The 22017-nt window shown below is 40.9% G+C and overlaps 1 protein-coding gene across 26 annotated transcripts in view; it reads left to right on the top strand.

Moving 5' to 3' along the window:
* LOC110505192 (protein diaphanous homolog 2) overlaps window positions 1–22017 on the top strand; it is a 650263-nt gene that overhangs the window by 136169 nt on the left and 492077 nt on the right. For all 26 annotated transcript variants that reach the window (XM_090219966.1, XM_090219963.1, XM_021584240.3 and 23 more), the window contains one exon: window positions 21452–21591. In XM_090219966.1, the coding sequence (XP_090076092.1) occupies window positions 21452–21591 (140 nt within the window). The remainder of the gene's footprint in view (window positions 1–21451; window positions 21592–22017) is intronic.

The following is a 22017-nucleotide window of genomic DNA, read 5'->3' as shown; positions in this document are numbered from 1 at the left end:
TTTCTACAATGTAGAAAATAGTAAAAATAAAGAAAAACCCTTGAATGAGTAATGTTCTACATTTTTTGTGTGTATACAGTGTGTGTATACAGTTGAAGTTGGAAGTTTACATACACCTTAGCAGAATACATTTAAACTCCGTTTCACAATTCCTGACATTTAATACTAGTACAAATTCCCTGTCTTAGGTAATTTTGGAAGACCACTTCATTTTAAGAGTGTGAAATGTCAGAATAATAGTAGAGATAATTTTTTTTTTCTGCTTTTATTTCTTTCATCACATTCCCAGTTGGTCAGACGTTTACATACACTCAATTAGAATTTGGTAGCATTGCCTTTAAATAGTTTAACTTTTATCAAACGTTTCGGGTAGCTTTCCACAAGCTTCCCACAATAAGTTGGGTGAATTTTGCCCATTCCTCCTGACAGAGCTGGTGTAACTGAGTCAGGTTTGTAGGCCTCCTTGCTCGCACAGGCTTTTTCAGTTCTGCCCACAAATTTTCTATAGGATTGAGGTCAGGGCTTTATGATGGCCACTCCAATACCTTGACTTTGTTGTCCTTAAGCCATTTTGCCACAACTTTGGAAGTATCCTTGGGGTCATTGTCCATTTGGAAGACCCATTTGCGACCAAGCTTTAACTTCCTTAACTAACTGGTGTCTTGAGATGTTGCTTCAATATATCCACATACTTTTCCATTCCTCACGAAGCCATCTATTTTGTGTTGTGCACCATTCCCTCTTGCAGTAAAGCACCCCCACAACATGATGCTGCCACCCCCGTGCTTCACGGTTGGGATGGTGTTATTCGGCTTGCAAGCATCCCCCTTTTCCTCCAAACATAACAATGGTCGTTATGGCCAAACAGTTCTATTTTTGTTTCATCAGACCAGAGGACATTTCTCCAGAAAGTACGATCTTTGTCCCCATGTGCAGTTGCAAACCGTAGTCTGGCTTTTTTTTAATGGTGGTTTTGGAGCAGTGGCTTCTTCATTGCTGAGCGGCCTTTCAAGTTATGTCGACATATGACACATTTTACTGGTGATATAGATACTTTTATACCTGTTTCCTCCAGCATCTTCACAAGGTCCTTTGCTGTTGTTCTGGGATTGATTTACAATTTTCGCACCAAAGTACGTTCATCTCTAGGAGACAGAACGCGTCTCCTTCTTGAGCGGTATGACAGCTGTGTTGTCCCATGGTGTTTATACTTGCATACTATTGTTTGTACAGATGAACGTTGTACATTCAGGCGTTTGGAAATTGCTCCCAAGGATGAACCCAGACTTGTGGAAGTCTACAATTTTTTTTCTGAGGTCTTGGCTGATTGCTTTTGGTTTTCCCATTATGTCAAGCAAAGAGGCACTGAGTTTGAAGGTTGGCCTTGAAATACATCCACAGGTACACCTCCAAATGACTGAAATGATGTCAATTAGCCTATCAGAAGCTTCTAAAGCCATGTCATCATTTTCTGGAATTTACCAAGCTGTTTAAAGACTGTAAACTTAGTGTATGTAAATGTCATACCCACTGGAATTGTGATACAGTGATTTCTAAGTGAAATAATCTGTCTGTAAACAATTGTTGAAAAAATCACTTGTGTAATGCACAAAGTAGATGTCCTAACCCACTTGCCAAAACTATAGTTTGTTAACATGAACATTTGTGGACTGGTTGAAAAACGAGTTTTAATGACTTCAACCTAAGTGTACGTAAACTTCCGACTTCAACTGTATATACACTGTGTATATATATATTTATAAACTTAGCAAAAATAGAAACGTCCCTTTTTCAAATCCCTGTCTTTCAAAGATAAATCGTTGTAAAGGGTTGAAACGCTGTTTGCCATGCTTGTTAAGTGAACTATAAACAATGAATGAACATGCACCTGTGTAACAGTCGTTAAGACACTAACAGCTTACATACTGTAGGCAATTAAGGTCACAGTTATGAAAACTTAGGACACTAAAAGAGGCCTTTCTACTGACTCTGAAAAACACCAAAAGATAGATGCCCAGGGTCCCTACTCATCTGCGTGAACTTGCCTTAGGCATGCTACAAGGAGGCATGAGGACTGCAGATGTAGCCAGGGCAATAAATTGCAATGTCCGTACTGTGAGATGCCAACGACAGCGCTACAGGGATACCGGACGGACAGCTGATCGTCCTCACAGTGGCAGACATCGTGTAACATCACCTGCACAGGATCGGTACATCCGAACATCACACCTGCGGGACAGGTACACACACGATGGCAACAACAACTGCCCGAGTTACACCAGGAACGTACAATCCCTCCATCAGTGCACAGACTGTCTGCAATAGGCTGAGAGAGGTTAGACTGAGGGCTTGTAGGCCTGTTGTAAGGCAGGTCCTTACCAGACATCACTGGCAACAACTTCGCCTATGGACACAAACCCACCTTCGCTGGACCAGACAGGACTGGCAAAAAAAAGTGCTCTTCACTGACGAGTCATGGTTTTGTCTTACCAGGGGTGATGGTTGGATTTGAGTTTTTTGTCGAAGGAATGAGCGTTACACAAAGATCTGTACTCTGGCGCGGGATCGATTTGGAGGTGGAGGGTCCCTCATGGCCTGGGGCGGTGTGTCACCGCATCATCGGACTAATCTTGTTGTCATTGCAGGAAATCTCGCTGTGCGTTACAGGGAAGACATCCTCCTCCCTCATGTGGTACCCTTCCTGCAGGCTCATCCTGACATGACCCTCCAGCATGACACTGCCTCCAGCCATACACCTCGTTCTGTGCGTGATTTCCTGCAAGACAGGAATGTCAGTGTTCTGCCATGGCCAGCGAAGAGCCCAAATCTCAATCCCATCAAGCATGTCTGGGACCTGTTGGATCGGAGGATGAGGGCTAGGGCAATTCCCCCTAGAAATGTCCGGGAACTTGCAGGTGTTTTGGTGGAAGAGTGGGGTAACATCTCACAGCAAGAAGTGACAAATCTGGTGCAGTCCATTAGGAGGAGATGCACTGCAGTAATTAATGCAGGTAGTGGCCACACCAGATACTGACTGGTACTTTATTTTGACCCCCCCATTTGTGTTTTTGCTGTATATATATATATATATATATATATGTGTGTGTATATTGATTCTTTATTATTAATATTATTATTATATATTTGTTTTTAAATAGTAGTGTTGTAGCCAGTCCACAAGGTGACACAGCGTCCCTCTTACATTCTTTGGGGAGAACCCTGCAGTACATTTTTTTTTTGCAAAGCTTGCATTCAATTGCCACTCTCTATTGCACACAACAAGCTTGTCACAAGGGGATTCATGGCTGATTTAAGAAGAAATTGTCAACCTTGTTATGTTCAACCATTTGATTTATTTTGCCCGCATTACGCACTTATACTATAGTCATTTTTTTTATTTTACCACTTGAGATGGGAAAGCTATTTGTTTTACGAAGTTGAACATCTGCTTTTTATGACAGAATAAAAACATTTGGTGAAATCAATCTTTTGTTTTACTAAGTTACACGAATTGGTGGAATGACAATGTTTTCTGGATTGTGAATGAGCAATTTATTTCCATTTTAGGTTTTCTCCGTTGGTCTAATGATATATTTTTTTTCGTAGACCAGTTGCTACTTTTATATATTCCATGTCAAAAACACAAGCAAGACAAAATTGGTAAGAACACTAACTTCTTTGTATAATAATGTCCTTGTAGCCTCGTTGTTAGAAACTCGTCTTAGAGTGCTTCAGTGTGTAATTGACTATTTACCCTAACAAGTCGTCTCCCATCCTGTCAATGTGTACTGTATACATTACATACTTTCTTTAAAAATAAAGTCTTTGATGTTTAAATATTTTATTTATATATTCATTTGCCATGCATAGAACGCCGGCGGCCCCCTATCTCCAGGATTTTATTTTATTTATCAGTCAACAGCCTCCGGTTGGCTTTGGAACCGGTTGGTTTTGTCCTGTCATCTCTCAGAGATGCATTTCAGAGTTGCTCTCCGAGGTTGTTTCTGATTCTCGGAATCACATCATGTTTTATTGATATTTTCATATATCTGGAACACCAACATTTAGAGTCTATCTTCAAATCCCATTTATCAGACTTGCTTAGTTTCCGGTTGATATCCTCTTTCCAGCAAAACTGCTCAACTGACTTTGGGTGACTTTGCAGATGTTGTATCTTCACAAAAGTCTTTGCAAAACTCTTAGCAATAGTCTTGAACTTCCCAACATCTCCTGAAGGCCCTATAGGATGGACTTTTCCTGATATGCTCATGCCATGAGTGATAATGCCATTCAAGCTCTGCTCCACTATTCTCACTGCAGCATTCAATATCGTTTCAGAAGTTTTTCAGATACTATTAGAAACATCATTGATGATGCCTTACTGCGGGTCAGGTCTCCATGGACTGGTTTAAGACACTGAGATATGCTGATGCAGACCCATCGTCTGCTGTAGCCCCTGTGTATTACTGGGCCAGAGCCAGCAGGGGATCGAGGTGTGTGTGGTCGGGGGAGGGGGGGGGGGGGGGGGGCTGGCTGAGCATGAGTATGAGTCAGCCTGATCGGTCTATTCGCTGTGTGTCTGGTGTTGTCTGTCTCTGCGTCTCCCAAATGTAGTGGACCCACTGGCAGGTGATCACACACAGGGTTAAGGTATCTAAAAGGAGAGGAAGCAAGTTACTTCTGAGTGGTAAACAACACACGCACACACCATTCTTGTTGGTAGTCAGGGAGGGGTCACTTTGAACTAGGTTTGACTGCATATACACGAGACATCATTTAAATTCTGAGGTGTGCAAGGTGTTTTGATGCTGAAGGAGTTTAAATGTGTGTGAGTGAGTTTAAAGCAACATACAGTGGCTTGCGAAAGTATTCACCCCCTTGGCATTTTTCCTATTTTGTTGCCTTACAACCTGGAATTAAAATCGATTTTTTGGGGGTTTGTATAATTTGATTTAAACAACATGTCTACCACTTTGAAGATGCAAAATAATTTTTATTGTGGAACAAACCAGAAATAAGACAAAAAAAACGGAAAGCTTGAGCGTGTATAACTATTCACCCCCCCAAAGTCAATACTTTGTAGAGCCACCTCTTGCAGCAAATACAACTGCAAGTCTCTTGGGGTATATCTTTATAAGCTTGGCACATCTAGCCACTGGGATTTTTGCCCATTCTTCAAGGCAAAACTGCTCCAGGTCCTTCAAGTTGGATGGGTTCCACTGGTGTAAAGCAATCTTTAAGTCATACCACAGATTCTCAGTTGGATTGAGGTCTGGGCTTTGACAAGGACATATCAAGACATTAAAATGTTTCCTCTTAAACCACTCAAGTGTTGGTTTTGCAGTATGCTTAGGGTCATTATCCTGCTGGAAGGTAATATTTTTTCATTTCACTTCACCAATTTGGACTATTTTGTTCATGTCTATTACATGAAATCCAAATAAAAGTCAATTTAAATTACAGGTTGTAATAAAACAAAATATGAAAAACGCCAAGAGGGGTGAATACTTTTGCAAGGCACTGTGGTATCCTTTTATTCAAAGGTATCTCTGTAAATCCAAGTAATGAATGAATAAACTATTATAAATAACAATATTTAATATCAAGGGCTGACCCCATTTAGTTGACTGGTCAGTTGTTTGGTCGACCGAGATATATTTTGTCTAGCAGTAGCAAAATATATATATAATGTCATAGTGTAGGCCGTGGGGATGGCACAGTCCACCACTCTAAGACGTGCTACTAAAATTGTATATGGTTATATTACATAAGAACAGTGGTGCAACACTAATAAAAATATTATTATTTTATAAAAAATACGTGTTGTCTTGCGTTGGATAGTGGTCGCTGTCTGAAACACGCTGTCTGAAACACAACAGTGCGCTGTCGAATTGGCACCTTTTCATTGACCATGTTGCTACAGTATGTGCTTAATAGCAAAGTTAACCAGCATATTGGTGTTGAAAACAATGCGGCGGAGTCAGCAGCGGAGTTAGGAGATGGGGAAACAGCCCTTGCCTTAATTGTCTTAAGAAAAGTGAGGAGAGAGGAAACTTAATTAGGTCTATCAATAGCCTTATTGTTAATTGTGGCTGGCTTTATAAATCATCCATATACTGTATATCTACAGAAATAGGACAGATCCTGTTTCAGTATTTGTTTTAAATAGACTACTGATTCTGTCAGCACCAAGCCTCACGCAACCACAACATGTTGGATAAAAAAATTCACATAATTCTGCTGTTTTTGACAGTTCCTATGCTTTACAGTTTTTTTCATTAGAACAGCCTCTCTGGTATTATTAAATTGTATTTAGTGTTTTTTACAGTGTTCCAAATTGTCCAAAATGTTTTATTTAAAATAATAATAAGCCTCCTTTTTCTTGATCTCCTTATTCATATTATTACTATTATTATGATGATCATCATTATAATAATAAGTAATGTCATTATCATTAGTAGGCTTAGTATAGCAGCCTTGTATAACCACCATCAAGCTGTAGGCCTAAGAGCAATCCTCTTTCGTCTTATTACTGTAACTTACTTGGATACAGTAGCCAAATAACTATTGAAATAATCAATCATTTATTTGTTCATGTCATCACACAGCATACGAGTCATTCATGATTTGAAATGCAAACAAGCATTTTAAGTTTTATAATAACAAAGCAATCGTTCAATTTCAGAAATTGCATTCACAAATGAATGCGACTCTTTTTAGTCTTTGCTGTCATAAAGGCTTTTCAAAAACATTACAACAGACTCTCTGGTACGCTTATCATTTATTTAGTTTTGTTTAAATTGTTCCAAACAGTTCAAAAAATGATACTGTAATCTAACAACACCTGTTTGGCAGTCAGTGCTAGCTCCCTTGCTTCTTTTTCTTGGTCTGCAGTATTTTCCACAGCTAGTCAAATGTATTCCACATCTTACTTCCCCTTTACCTCCTGAGCAACCAGAGCAACCAGTAAACATTTTCCAGTTTCGAATGTATTTGTCACACATATAACCAATTTATTTATGTGATTATGATTGGCTATACTGTAGGTCAGACCCTATTGGTCATGTGCATCTGATGCATACATGTCATGTAAAGAGAGCAAGGGTTGAGGGAATAGGGAATGTTTTTCCTAAACAAATGAGGGATTTCAGTAACAGAACTTTTCAGTCAGAAATGGCTGTATTTATGTTGCAGCTTTTTGTTGTTGTAGTGGACAGCACTAATAATATAGTGCTGTCCCCTGTGCAGCTGCCCTTTTGGTTAGTGCCACTCATACACTCTGACTTAGTCTGTTCCAATCCTCTCCAACAAAACAACATCTCCATCTCCGAGCCCATCTCGCTCCGCAATGTTAGACTGACTTTACAAGGTATTATAGGGCTGTACTTGCGTTGGAGTGTGTGTGTGTGTGTGTGTGTGTGTGTGTGTGTGTGTGTGTGTGTGGGGGGGGGGGTATTTTAATGTGGTAATCTTCTCGGGGCTAGGAACTGCTGCTGTCACCAGTGGGACCTCTTTAATCAACAGACAAGCCCTTTGCTTTGTTTGTTCCCCCTCTCTCGGATGTCTTGGCCTCGATCCAAGAACACATTTCCTCTTAAAATTGACATTTTATTTGAGTGTTCCCTCCTCTACTTGGTGGACTGTTGTTTTGTTAGTTTTTTCCACCCTTCTCTATTGTGATCAGCTTGTTGGTGTAGAATTGTGTGGCAGTGACTTCCTTTAGTTTTTTTGGTCATGAGAATGCCTGGATTAAGACAGTCTGCTGTATGCAGTTGTTGTGGTTGGCAGGGTGAAAACTACTGTATAGAGTGGGTTAGATAGTGTAGGTTTGTAGACCGTCATTGATAGATATACTTTTGTCTCTACTGCAAAGGCACGGAAGAGGAGGAAGAGAAAATAGCAGAGGAAGAAAAACAACACCTCGGGTTGTGTTCATTGTGAAACAGAGAATTATTTCCATCATCACTCGCGGCCTGGCCTCCATCCCTCCCCCATCCATCCTTCCCTCTCCTCTCCTGGGCTTGAAAAAAACACACCATCCGCTGGGACACAACTCTTTTAGATGTGTGGCGAGCAGGAGATGGAGAAAGAGGATGGCCATGGGGTCCTGGTGGGAAATCACCCGCTGAGCAGCCTCCCCGGGCAGATGAAATGTCCTTATCTGCAGACAACAGGGGCTGCCACTGCTGTCCTTTTAAGCAGGGAAGCTGTGCTGGAGAAAGTCATTGTCCTGGCAGCTATAGCATCTCAACTGATCCGTTCTCCACACTGACCTTTGGGTTCTCTTTGCGTAGCCGCCACAATACACCAAACTTTCTATTACACAAGATGTTTGTTTATGTAAGGGTATGAGTGTGTGTGTGTGTGTGTGTTTGCATGTGCTTGAGCCCGTGCGTGCGTGCACACATTCTCATAGCTCTAAACCTCCTCCCCCCAAAGCCTGTCAGTCAACCCTTAATGAGCAGGAAATTAAGGAAGAAAATTATTCCAGCCACTTGGCTTTGATACTGCTTGATGTGCACTAATTGCGTTAGATTGTATCTGTATTATATTTCAAAAGATCAGTGGGGCGCTCTGCTAATTTTCATTAATCACACATAAAGGTGAGGCATTTCGATTTTCGTTATTCCCCCACTTTTTCAGGCAATTATTTAACGAGCCAGATGTTTATATGACTAAATGTATTATTACGCAACCACTACCGAATGTAGCTATTATTCTTTCGGCTCACATTGTGGCTTCGTACCATTCCTGGTTTAGTTTCCGCTCTGTTCCTCTATGCCTTCAGTTCCTCCTTTGTGTCATAAAGTTACAATATTGTATTTGCGTTAAGATATTAGCTCTTGAAAAGTGTCAGTACCTCTCAAACACAAAGTACACAGCGAGTAATTAATTCACCTCTTTCCTGATAATTATTTGGTTTTTGGTGTTAAAAGTGGCACGCGCACACACACATTGTGACCTCGTACTGAGATGAATTACATTGCCAATGCGTTGCACTACTATCATATACTCCCATCGGTCCCTAATTATGCCCTTCCAGTACACTTTAGAGACGGACGAGAGGCAGTCAGGCACAGATGAAGATAGAGGCAAGAGAGAGACAAAGCAAGAGGCAGGCAGAGGGAGAGGGAGTGAGAGTCAGGGAGAAAGGCAGTGAGAGAGGGCGGGCAGAGAGAGGGAAGGCAGAGAGCGAGGCAGGCAGAATAGAGAGAGCGAGGCAGGCAGAATAGAGAGAGCGAGGCAGGCAGAATAGAGAGAGAGCGAGAGAGAGGCAGGCAGAATAGAGAGAGAGCGAGAGAGAGGCAGGCAGAATAGAGAGAGAGCGAGAGGGAGGCAGGCAGAAGAGCGAGAGGGAGGCAGGCAGAATAGAGAGCGAGAGGCAGGCAGAATAGAGAACGAGAGGCAGGCAGAATAGAGAGCGAGAGAGGGGCAGGCAGAATAGAGAGCGCGAGAGGGGCAGGCAGAATAGAGAGCGAGAGAGGGGCAGGCAGAGAGCGAGAGAGTGGCAGGCAGAGAGTAAGAGAGAGAGAGAGGCAGGCAGAGAGTAAGAGAGAGAGAGGCAGGCAGAGAGTAAGCGAGAGAGAGGCAGGCAGCGAGTAAGAGAGAGAGAGGCAGGCAGAGAGTAAGAGAGAGAGAGGCAGGCAGAGAGTAAGAGAGGCAGGCAGAGAGTGAGAGAGGCAGGCAGAGGGAGAGGCAGGCAGTGAAAGAACCAAGGACAGAAGCAGAGATAGATGCAAGGGGAGACCGAGAGGAAGGCAGGCAGTAAAAGAGCCAAGGACAGAGACAGAGAGGCATCTCCTGATGCACAGTTCCAGACCCTATGCCTGGCACGTTGCTTCTCATTGAGCTGACAAAGAGCTTGAATAATGTATCTATCACTCTTGTTGAGTGGGGGGACCGGGCGGTGGTGGAGGCTGCCAGCTTGTTATTGTCTCATTACAGGTGAAGATGACATGTGGCGGTGCAGCCTGCCGTGGCCTGCTCTCCCTCTCCATTTGCCCCGGTTTCAGGCACCTCGCCCTGGGTGAGGAGAACAAGAGAGAGGAATTGCAATACTGTAGAGAGGTAGAGATGGATGGATGGATGGAGGGAGGGAGAGAGAGACCAGCCATGTCCCCTTTATCCCCAAAATGACATTGAATTGCTCCCCAGTACTATTTTCTTTGGCAGGAAATACTGGTATCGATGAATACGGGATTCAATAAAAGCAGGAGATGAGGCTCTCTCATCTGTGGTCAAAGAGCCTGTGTCTGTCCTCTAGAAATCAGGTTGTCATGCTTCTCCGCCTCTCCATCTCTCTCATTTTCTCTCACTCTCTCTTCCTGACTTTCTCTGTATCTACTTCTCTTTTCTCCATCTCAATTCAATTCAAACAGTTATATTGGCATGGAAAACATATATTTACATTGCCAAAGCAAGTGAAATAGATAATAAACAAAAGTGAAATAAACAATGAAAAATTTACAGTAAACATTTCACTCACAAAAGTTCCAAACGAAAAGAGACATTTCAAATGTCATATTATGGCTCTGTACAGTGTTGCAACGACGTGCAAATATAGTTAAAGTACAAAAGTTCAAATAAATAAACATAAATCTGGGTTGTATTTACAATGGTGTTTGTTGTGTCTCTCTCCTTTCCCTCTCTCAACCCTTCTTTCCCACCCTCCCTCCCTCTCGGTGGTCTCTTTTTGTCAATTTGCCTATGTTCCCCGGGCCTGAAGGGGAAACTCAATTACTCAGTAGCCTGGTTGGTCTCGCTGGATGCCCTCATGATTGATGTGATGTGGTGGCAGTAATGTTAAAATCATCCCAACAGATTGATTTGGGCCAGGGTCATTAAGCAGCCTATTATGGCCTGTGTCTTTCATTTCCAAGAGGTTAAGGTCAACGGAGAGTGAAACCTGAGTCATAAACCTTCCGTACAGAGTGGTCAGCCTTATGGGAGTTGCTGAGTGGAAAAAATGATATCAAGAAATTTCCATAAGATGTGATGTAAACAAATGTATTGGATTTAGATATAGTCTCTTCTAAAGAAAAACATGGGTTTGACATCACGTAGGTGTCGCGCATGCATACTGTACGTACAACGCGAATACTCACCTAATTATTCTCAACTAGAATACACGTCATTATTCTCAATTAGAGTACTTGTCATTATTCTTGACTCCAATACATGCATCATAATTATTTGTAGACACACACTTCACATGTTCTATTCAAAAGCATGACTCAGTGGCCTCATAAAAATGGGGAATATGTAAATATGTGCAGTACTAGCCTTTATTCTGATTGGATTTGTATAGAGTGAGTCTGCTTGTTCCAAAGCGCTTGCGGAAAAAAACACAACATAGTCTTTTCAATACACTGAATATAACTTATCCAGAGAGATTGTATAAGTATTAAACAACAACCCACTGGCACGTTGTGTTACACATTCTTTCTGTGAATCACAAGGTGTGAAACATACAAAGGTTTTTGAGTTTGCTTTGTGCAGAGGTCCAGGTGTATTGGACTTTAGAGAAAGGATAGAGGTTACAGATAAAGAAGAAGAGAAAAACGACTGTTGTGTTGTATGTAAATTGAGGGTTGACGACAGATGTGTAGCAAACTAACTGAATTGTAAATGGGAACTTGAGATCCCAAAAAAAAAGGACTAAGATAGACCTTAGCATGGGGGAGAAAGAGTGACATAAGTCATGGGAAGAGGTCCCAGAAAGAGATGATCTTAATAAAGAGGGACACATGGCACTGAAGTAGGAGGTGAGGAAGCTGAGGTGTGACAGAGAGCAGGATACTCCCCCAGAGAAGCCAGCAAAAACAGCCCACCTCAGACCTGGACCACAACCTCAACACCACAATGGGACAGACAGAATCCACAGAATTGAACCCCTTCTGGGAAAATTGGAAAACTCTAGACAAAAAAACAACATGGAGAGTTATCTACCCAAAACGGAGATGTATAGATAAACCACTTCTGCCATTTGAGAGACCACGTATTCACCCTGCACACTCTAATTGACAAATGAACAAACCAAAACAAAGGCAAAGTCTTCTCATGCTTAGTTTTAATTTACAAAAGCTTAATTTGGCATGTGGGCCTGCTATACAAATTGATGTAAAGTGGTGTTGGGGGGAAAAACATACAACATTATAAAATCCATGTACACAAACAACAAGTGTGCGGTTAACGGCCTTCTATGCCATAAAAATTAACATAAAATTCTACATACCAATTTGGATCTGGCAAAAAAATACTTGAATCAGTTATAGAAACCATTGCCCTTTATGGTTGCAAAGTCTGGGGTCTGCTCACCAACAAAATGGGACAAACACCAAATTCTGCAAAAATGTCATCCTTGTACAATGTAAAACACCAAATAATGCATGCAGAAAAGAATTAGGTCGATACCCGGCTAATTATCAAAATCCAGACGAGTCGTTAAATTCTACAACCACCTAAAAGGAAGCGATTTCTAAACCTGCCATAACAAAGTAATGACCTACAGAGAAAGGAACCTGGAGAAGAGCCCCCTAAGCAAGCTGGTCCTGGGGCTCTGTTCACAAACACAAACAGACCCCACAGACCCCCAGGACAGCAACACAATTAAACCCAACCAAGTCATGAGAAATCAAAAATATAATTACTTGACGCATTGGAAAGAATTTACAAAAAAACTGAGCAAACTAGAATGCTATTTGGCCCTAAACAGAGAGTACACAGTGGCAGAATACCTGACCACTGTGACTGACCCAGACTTAAGGAAAGCTTTGACTATGTACATACTCAGTGAGCATAGGCTTGCTATTGAGAAAGGCCGCTGAAGGCAGACCTGGCTCTCAAGAGAAGACAGGCTATGTGCACACTGCCCACAACATGAGGTGGAAACTGAGCTGCACTTCCTAACCTCTTGCCAAATGTATGACCATATTAGAGACACATCTTTCCCTCAGATTACACAGACCCACAAAGAATTCGAAAACAAATCCAATTTTGATAAACTCCCATATCTATTGGATGAAATACCACAGTGTGCAATCACAGCAGCAATATTTGTGACCTGTTGCCACAAGAAAAGGGCAACCAGTGAAGAACAAAAAACATTGCAAATACAACCTATATTTATGTTTATTTATTTTCCCTTTTGTATTTTAAGTATCTGCACATCATTACAACACTGTATATAGACATCATATGAGAGAGAGAGAGAATTTAGATTTTACAGGATGAAATAGAAGGTTAGAAAGGGCCATGGGAAATAATGTACAGTGTATGTGTTTAACTGCAGATCATTTGAGCTCTCATAAAATCTTTACTTTTATTGAAGCAGCTCTGCTCACCTCCCGGTAAGGTTGATAGTGTTTAAGTCAGGTAGAATGTCTGTGGAGGTAGTGATGCAACCAAATCTATTCTCCCAATTAAAAAACTAATGAATGGACAATATTGGATGTGGGATCTGGACGATCTGGACAATATTATAATATATTGTATGCTGTACATGGATTCATAGAAGGAAAACCTTCCAATTATTCATAGCAATGCCACTTTTTACTTGATTAGATTTTTTTTTTGTGAACTACTGACCAAATGTATCCTTTCACAATAACAAGAATCCCACTGAGCTTTTTTCCCCCCCCTTCTCAACAATGTCATTAGCTTGCTGTCCTTCCCTCATCTTTCACGTAGACCAGACTGACTCTTTCTCTTTGACTCTGCCATGTGGAAGACTGTTTACCAGACCAATTTTCCCTCCAAATGAAATAAGTCACTTATTACACCCAAACTCCCTGTTGGTGCAGCTGGGACAAACAGCTCCCTGTTTGTCCCTACTTTGTTCTCACGTTTATCTGAAAGAACACCCTCAACAATACCACATTGTGTAAGGTAATCTGACAATGTGATTTACAAGAATAGTCATTCAATGTAGTATATATTGTTTTACATTGCATATTTCTTCACATGATCAATGTGAAAGAATAGTAGAACAGAGAATGGATTGAGAGAACTCACAATGTCTTTGTCTTGACTAGGTTTAGATACTAGTGGGAATGTACGCAATGTTTTCCAGTCGTCTTGGCAGGTAAAACAAATATTGATCTGAATAGATGGGAGAAATTTGACATTATGGTGTATTGTGTTTAGGCCAGTGGCACAAAAAAATCTAAATTGAATCCATTTTAAATGCAGGCTGTAACACAACAACATGTGGAAAAGTCAAAGGGTATGAATACATTTTGAAGGCACTGTATATTCACTACTTGGACAATTGATTTGATAGCATATTTAATATATGCAAACACATTCTATGAATTGATAGTACACCTCTCTGTTTTCTTTTATTCTGTAGTAATGTGTTCAAGCTAATCAAAACAACGTTTTTTTATGATACGAAGCTAAACAATACAATGAAATGCTTACTCGCAATAAAGCTCTCCTCGCAAACAATAATATTAAGCTATTTGTATTTACATTAGGCTATAGCCCACAAGTGCCTATACCACATAGTCGTATGGCTGTTAGGCTATAGGCCTACTGCAAATTGTTGTTTGTTCCTGAACTGGCCGAATGACAGCGCTATCCTTCCGCACCACAATTTGGATGAACTTCTTTAACATTATTGTGCGATCCTGGCCGCTGCTCTTTCAGCACCACGACGGGCTCTCCAATTGCTGAAAAGGACATCTCATCAAGATCTATTGCCTAATAGTCATACTCATCACTTATTATTATTATTATTATTATTACAAATAGAAGATCGTCACTTCTCACCATGGTGCTCGTTCAGTAAAGTTTGATCAAAGCTGAATAAATGTCTTGCAAGATAAAATCATGATTCATTAGCATTTGACATAACAGAACAAAATATATGTACCATAACATAGACCTAAAACATTACTGTTAAACCAAAAACACCTTTTAATTTCTAATGAGATTTTAGGGTGGCAATTTCTTTGAGAATATGTGTGGGCATAGACAGACGTTGCAATTGGAGGATGCTTTTTTATGCATATTCTATAATGTCTGCCTTCTATAATTCTATAATAAGCTATTAAATTGGCTACATCTGTCAGTATGAACTTAGATTTTTCACCCCCCAAAAATAGTCATTTAATAAAACAACAATTTGGTGTGACTTTTTCAGGTAAGATACAATTATCTAATGATCTTAAGGTTCTGGAAACTGCGAGTCCTTGAACTATTACCTGCTATTGATCTGAGGAAACAAACCATGTATACACAACCAATAGTTTTTATAACACAGTTGGTCACCCCTACTGACTCCCCATCCCGCATGCTAGAGCGTAATCATCGCCTGACACTAATTAGCATAACGCAACGGACATACAGTGCCTTGCGAAAGTATTCGGCCCCCTTGAACTTTGCGACCTTTTGCCACATTTCAGGCTTCAAACATAAAGATATAAAACTGTATTTTTTCGTGAAGAATCAACAACAAGTGGGACACAATCATGAAGTGGAACAACATTTATTGAATATTTCAAACTTTTTTAACAAATCAAAAACTGAAAAATTGGGCGTGCAAAATTATTCAGCCCCTTTACTTTCAGTGCAGCAAACTCTCTCCAGATGTTCAGTGAGGATCTCTGAATGATCCAATGTTGACCTAAATGACTAATGATGATAAATACAATCCACCTGTGTGTAATCAAGTCTCCGTATAAATGCACCTGCACTGTGATAGTCTCAGAGGTCCGTTAAAAGCGCAGAGAGCATCATGAAGAACAAGGAACACACCAGGCAGGTCCGAGATACTGTTGTGAAGAAGTTTAAAGCCGGATTTGGATACAAAAAGATTTCCCAAGCTTTAAACAGCCCAAGGAGCACTGCGCAAGCGATAATATTGAAATGGAAGGAGTATCAGACCACTGCAAATCTACCAAGACCTGGCCGTCCCTCTAAACTTTCAGCTCATACAAGGAGAAGACTGATCAGAGATGCAGCCAAGAGGCCCATGATCACTCTGGATGAACTGCAGAGATCTACAGCTGAGGTGGGAGACTCTGTCCATAGGACAACAATCAGTCGTATATTGCACAAATATGGCCTTTATGGAAGAGTGACAAGAAGAAAGCCATTTCTTAAAGATATCCATAAAAAGTGTTGTTTAAAGTTTGCCACAAGCCACCTGGGAGACACACCAAACATGTGGAAGAAGGTGCTCTGGTCAGATGAAACCAAAATTGAACTTTTTGGCAACAATGCAAAACGTTATGTTTGGCGTAAAAGCAACACAGCTGAACACACCATCCCCACTGTCAAACATGGTGGTGGCAGCATCATGGTTTGGGCCTGCTTTTCTTCAGCAGGGACAGGGAAGATGGTTAAAATTGATGGGAAGATGGATGGAGCCAAATACAGGACCATTCTGGAAGAAAACCTGATGGAGTCTGCAAAAGACCTGAGACTGGGACGGAGATTTGTCTTCCAACAAGACAATGATCCAAAACATAAAGCAAAATCTACAATGGAATGGTTCAAAAATAAACATATCCAGGTGTTAGAATGGCCAAGTCAAAGTCCAGACCTGAATCCAATCGAGAATCTGTGGAAAGAACTGAAAACTGCTGTTCACAAATGCTCTCCATCCAACCTCACTGAGCTCGAGCTGTTTTGCAAGGAGGAATGGGAAAAAATGTCAGTCTCTCGCTGTGCAAAACTGATAGAGACATACCCCAAGCGACTTACAGCTGTAATCGCAGCAAAAGGTGGCGCTACAAAGTATTAACTTAAGGGGGCTGAATAATTTTGCACGCCCAATTTTTCAGTTTTTGATTTGTTAAAAAAGTTTGAAATATCCAATAAATGTCGTTCCACTTCATGATTGTGTCCCACTTGTTGTTGATTCTTCACACAAAAATACCGTTTTATATCTTTATGTTTGAAGCCTGAAATGTGGCAAAAGGTCGCAAAGTTCAAGGGGGCCGAATACTTTCGCAAGGCACTGTAAATATCCCTAATATTCCTATTCATGAAAATCACAAATGAAATATATTGAGACACAGCTTAGCCTTTTGTTAATCACCCTGTCATCTCAGATTTTCAAAATATGCTTTACAGCCAAAGCTGCACGAGCATTTGTGTAAGTTTATCGATAGCCTAGCATAGCATTTTGTCCAGCTAGCAGCTTGGTCACGGAAATCAGAAAAGCAATAAAATTAAATTGTTTACCTTTGATGAGCTTCGGATGTTTTCACTCACGAGACTCCCAGTTAGATAGCAAATGTTCCTTTTTTACCAAAAATATTATTTTTGTAGGCGAAATAGCTCCGTTTGTTCTTCACGTTTGGCTGAGAAATCGCCCGGAAATTGCAGTCAAGAAAACGACGAAAAAAATCCAAATTAGCTCCATAATATCGACAGAAACATGGCAAACGTTGTTTATAATCAATCCTCAAGGTGTTTTTAAAATATCTATCCGATAATATATCCATTGGGACAATTAGTTTTTCAGTAGGACAGATTGGAGTAATGGATACCTCTGTATTTTACGCGAGAATCTCTCTAGGGGCATCAGGTGACCACTTGCAATGTAGTCGCCTAAAAGCTATTCTTCAACATAAATGCGTAAAACTACGTCACAATGCTGTAGACACCTTGAGGATTTCGCCTGCAACATCAGTTCTGTTATACTCACAGACAATATCTTTACAGTTTTGGAAATGTTAGAGTGTTTTCTATCCAAAGCTGTCAATTATATGTATATTCTAGCATCTTGTCCTGACAAAATACGTTTTTTTCCCAAAAATGAAAATACCCCCTAGAGTCGCAACAGGATTTATCAACAGAAAGAGAAGGGAGACTGTTTGTACAGGCCCTGTACTATATTTGATAGACTCAGTGATTTTGTTTCTTAATTATCCCTACACAATTCCGTCACCAGTCCTGGCTATCCCCCTTCCCACATCCATCTTTATTAAAAAATACATATATTTATTTTGTAACCTTTATTTAACTAGGCAATTCTTACTTACAATGACGGACTATCCTGGCCAAACACCCCCTAACCCGGACGACGTTGGGCCAATTGTGCGCCGCCCTATGGGACTCCCAATCATAGCCAGTTGTGATATAGCCTGGAATCGAACCAGGGTCTGTAATGTCTCCTCTAGCACTGAGATGCAGTTCCTTAGACCTCTGCGCCACTCGGGAGACCCCATCTTTGTCCACAGCCATGTTGTTTTAGATACGAGGCATCGACTCATCAGGTATTTTGCAATAGCTGTACAACAGTGTAGCCCAATCCAACCCCCAGTATTGGGTAGTGATATGTTCATGGGAGATGAGACTGTCGGTCTATCTCTGCCAGCAGCAGGTAGGGTCTTTGTGAAGGCATCAGTGTGCAGCATGTTACAAAGCCTCTCTTTTGGAGGTTCTACACTGGAATCCATTTAGAGGAAGCATGGCCGCTTGTGTTCAGCATGTATGTTAGTCGGGAGGGTTGGCAGCTATCCTCATTGAATAACTCTCTGTGGGATAGACCTCTGTGTCAGTTCAGCTTTAGCTGATTGATGGAAGTCAAAGTGAGAGAATATATCTGGAGCCATTCCCATCCCCATAGAACTCTCTGAATACGGTGGCAGAGTTTTGGCTCCTCTTCACAGTATCACCCTTGGGAGATTGCAAATGACATGACCTCATTTGCTATTTAAATTATCGATCAAATCACTGTGATCCAGAAAGAACATTTCTAACTTGTGTTGTTGCAATTCATTTTTTATTTTTTTGCTGTATTTGACAGAGGTGCTGGAGCTATTTTGACGTCTGAGTTGGGCGGGGGTAAAGATAGGAAGACACGCAGTATCTAGTACAGGTAATCATTCTCACCTACTGGAGTCCACAGTGCTTTGACATACTACTCCTGATGTGTGCTGTGAGGAGGTGTGATACCTGGGGATCCCATGGCCATGACCCCCTTCCTCCTGTCAGAAGAGATCATCTGGGCTTCAGCTTAATTGCACCTACAATTCCCCCCAACTGAAGTTCAAGGCTTTGATTTGTGTTATGCAGTTATCAATATCAGTGGCTAGTTTAGGGGTGGGCAAATCTTTTTGCTTGATGGCCACGTCAGGATTTCAAAATTCAATGGAGGGCCACAGAGAGGGAACAATTTGAGGGAACAATTTCTTCATTAAAATCAATTTACGGGCCAGAAAAAGAGCAGTTTTTTAAAAACGTTTACGTCCATTATAATTTCGACATCCTTTCTATCTAGTTTTATATATATATATATACAGTTGAAGTTGGAAGTTTACATACTTAGGTTGGAGTCATTTAAACACGTTTTTCAACCACTCCACACATTTCTTGTTCACAAACTATAGCTTAGGACATATACTTTGTGCATGGTAATTTTTCCAAAAATCGTTTACAGACAGATTATTTCACTTGTAATTCACTGTATCACAATTCCAGTGGGTCAGAAATGTATAGGTAGGCCTTGAAATACAACCACAGGTACACCTCCAAATGACTGAAATTATGTCAATTAGAAGCTTCTAATGCCATGACATGTGTGGAGTGGTTGAAAAACGAGTTTTAATGACTCCAACCTAAGTGTATGTAAACTTCCGACTTCAACTGTATGTACAGTGCCTTGCGAAAGTATTCGGCCCCCTTGAACTTTGCGACCTTTTGCCACATTTCAGGCTTCAAACATAAAGAAATAAAACTGTATTTTTTTGTGAAGAATCAACAACAAGTGGGACACAATCATGAAGTGGAACGACATTTATTGGATATTTCAAACTTTTTTAACAAATCAAAAACTGAAAAATTGGGCGTGCAAAATTATTCAGCCCCCTTAAGTTAATACTTTGTAGCGCCACCTTTTGCTGCGATTACAGCTGTAAGTCGCTTGGGGTCTTTCTCTATCAGTTTTGCACATCGAGAGACTGACATTTTTTCCCATTCCTCCTTGCAAAACAGCTCGAGCTCAGTGAGGTTGGATGGAGAGCATTTGTGAACAGCAGTTTTCAGTTCTTTCCACAGATTCTCGATTGGATTCAGGTCTGGACTTTGACTTGGCCATTCTAACACCTGGATATGTTTATTTTTGAATCATTCCATTGTAGATTTTGCTTTATGTTTTGGATCATTGTCTTGTTGGAAGACAAATCTCCGTCCCAGTCTCAGGTCTTTTGCAGACTCCATCAGGTTTTCTTCCAGAATGGCCCTGTATTTGGCTCCATCCATCTTCCCATCAATTTTAACCATCTTCCCTGTCCCTGCTGAAGAAAAGTAGGCCCAAACCATGATGCTGCCACCACCATGTTTGACAGTGGGGATGGTGTGTTCAGCTGTGTTGCTTTTACGCCAAACATAACGTTTTGCATTGTTGCCAAAAAGTTCAATTTTGGTTTCATCTGACCAGAGCACCTTCTTCCACATGTTTGGTGTGTCTCCCAGGTGGCTTGTGGCAAACTTTAAACAACACTTTTTATGGATATCTTTAAGAAATGTCTTTCTTCTTGCCACTCTTCCATAAAGGCCAGATTTGTGCAATATACGACTGATTGTTGTCCTATGGACAGAGTCTCCCACCTCAGCTGTAGATCTCTGCAGTTCATCCAGAGTGATCATGGACCTCTTGGCTGCATCTCTGATCAGTCTTCTCCTTGTATGAGCTGAAAGTTTAGAGGGACGGCCAGGTCTTGGTAGATTTGCAGTGGTCTGATACTCCTTCCATTTCAATATTATCGCTTGCACAGTGCTACTTGGGATGTTTAAAGCTTGGGAAATCTTTTTGTATCCAAATCCGGCTTTAAACTTCTTCACAACAGTATCTCGGACCTGCCTGGTGTGTTCCTTGTTCTTCATGATGCTCTCTGCGCTTTTAACGGACCTCTGAGACTATCACAGTGCAGGTGCATTTATACGGAGACTTGATTACACACAGGTGGATTGTATTTATCCTCATTAGTCATTTAGGTCAACATTGGATCATTCAGAGATCCTCACTGAACTTCTGGAGAGAGTTTGCTGCACTGAAAGTAAAGGGGCTGAATAATTTTGCACGCCCAATTTTTCAGTTTTTGATTTGTTAAAAAAGTTTGAAATATCCAATAAATGTCGTTCCACTTCATGATTGTGTCCCACTTGTTGTTGATTCTTCACAAAAAAATACAGTTTTATATCTTTATGTTTGAAGCCTGAAATGTGGCAAAAGGTCGCAAAGTTCAAGGGGGCCGAATACTTTCGCAAGGCACTGTAGCTAGATTATATCTAGGCTAGATTATATAAATGGCCTTTGCTGTGTTTATATTTTTCACTTTTTTAAATATTTGATCTAGTACTTTATAATACTTTTTCATAGGTTTTCCTGTGTCAGGATTGGCAAATATTTTGTGGTCACTTTTTAACAGAGTAATATGACTACCGTTTCAGGACTATAATAATGACATTCTTCTGTTGTACGTTTTCTCTCCAGGGAGGACTGAGGAACAGCAAGCATGAGTGTACATTGTCGTCACAGGAGTATGTCCACGAGCTGCGTTCCGGCATCACTGAGGACAAGCTGCTCATCTGCCTGGAGTCCCTTCGCGTCTCTCTCACCAGTAACCCTGTCAGGTAAGTGTCCTTACTCTCTTGCTTACTTAACCCTCTTGATTCTTTGGTGGAACATAAGGGTTCCACAGTGCAAAGTGCCCCCAAATAAACCTCCATTCTAGCCAACCTGTTCTTGATGTTCACTAAATTCTCGGTTTGGTTCTCCCCAAAAAACAGATTTGCGTTTTTTCCACTAATTGTGATTGGTCAAAAGAAATCAGATCTTTACCCATCAGATATTTTTCAATACTGATCTGCTAGTGGAAAAACGATCAGAATTGGGTTCTCTGTGTGAATGCAGCCTAAGAAATCAAACCAAATTGGCATCTGCTGGATTCCTTCCATCGCATATAGGATGTATGTCAGGAGATCTTTTAGGCCCACACGGAATAATGGGCTTGGTTAAACAAGCATAGCCCGTAGCATAGCCCATTAGAACGAGCATAG

The sequence above is a fragment of the Oncorhynchus mykiss genome, chromosome 25, assembly GCF_057628025.1.
Source record: "Oncorhynchus mykiss isolate SJ-2025 chromosome 25, ASM5762802v1, whole genome shotgun sequence".
NCBI classification, from domain to species: domain Eukaryota; kingdom Metazoa; phylum Chordata; class Actinopteri; order Salmoniformes; family Salmonidae; genus Oncorhynchus; species Oncorhynchus mykiss.
Note: the sequence above shows the minus strand (reverse complement) of the source record. Positions and strands in the feature narration are given on the sequence as shown.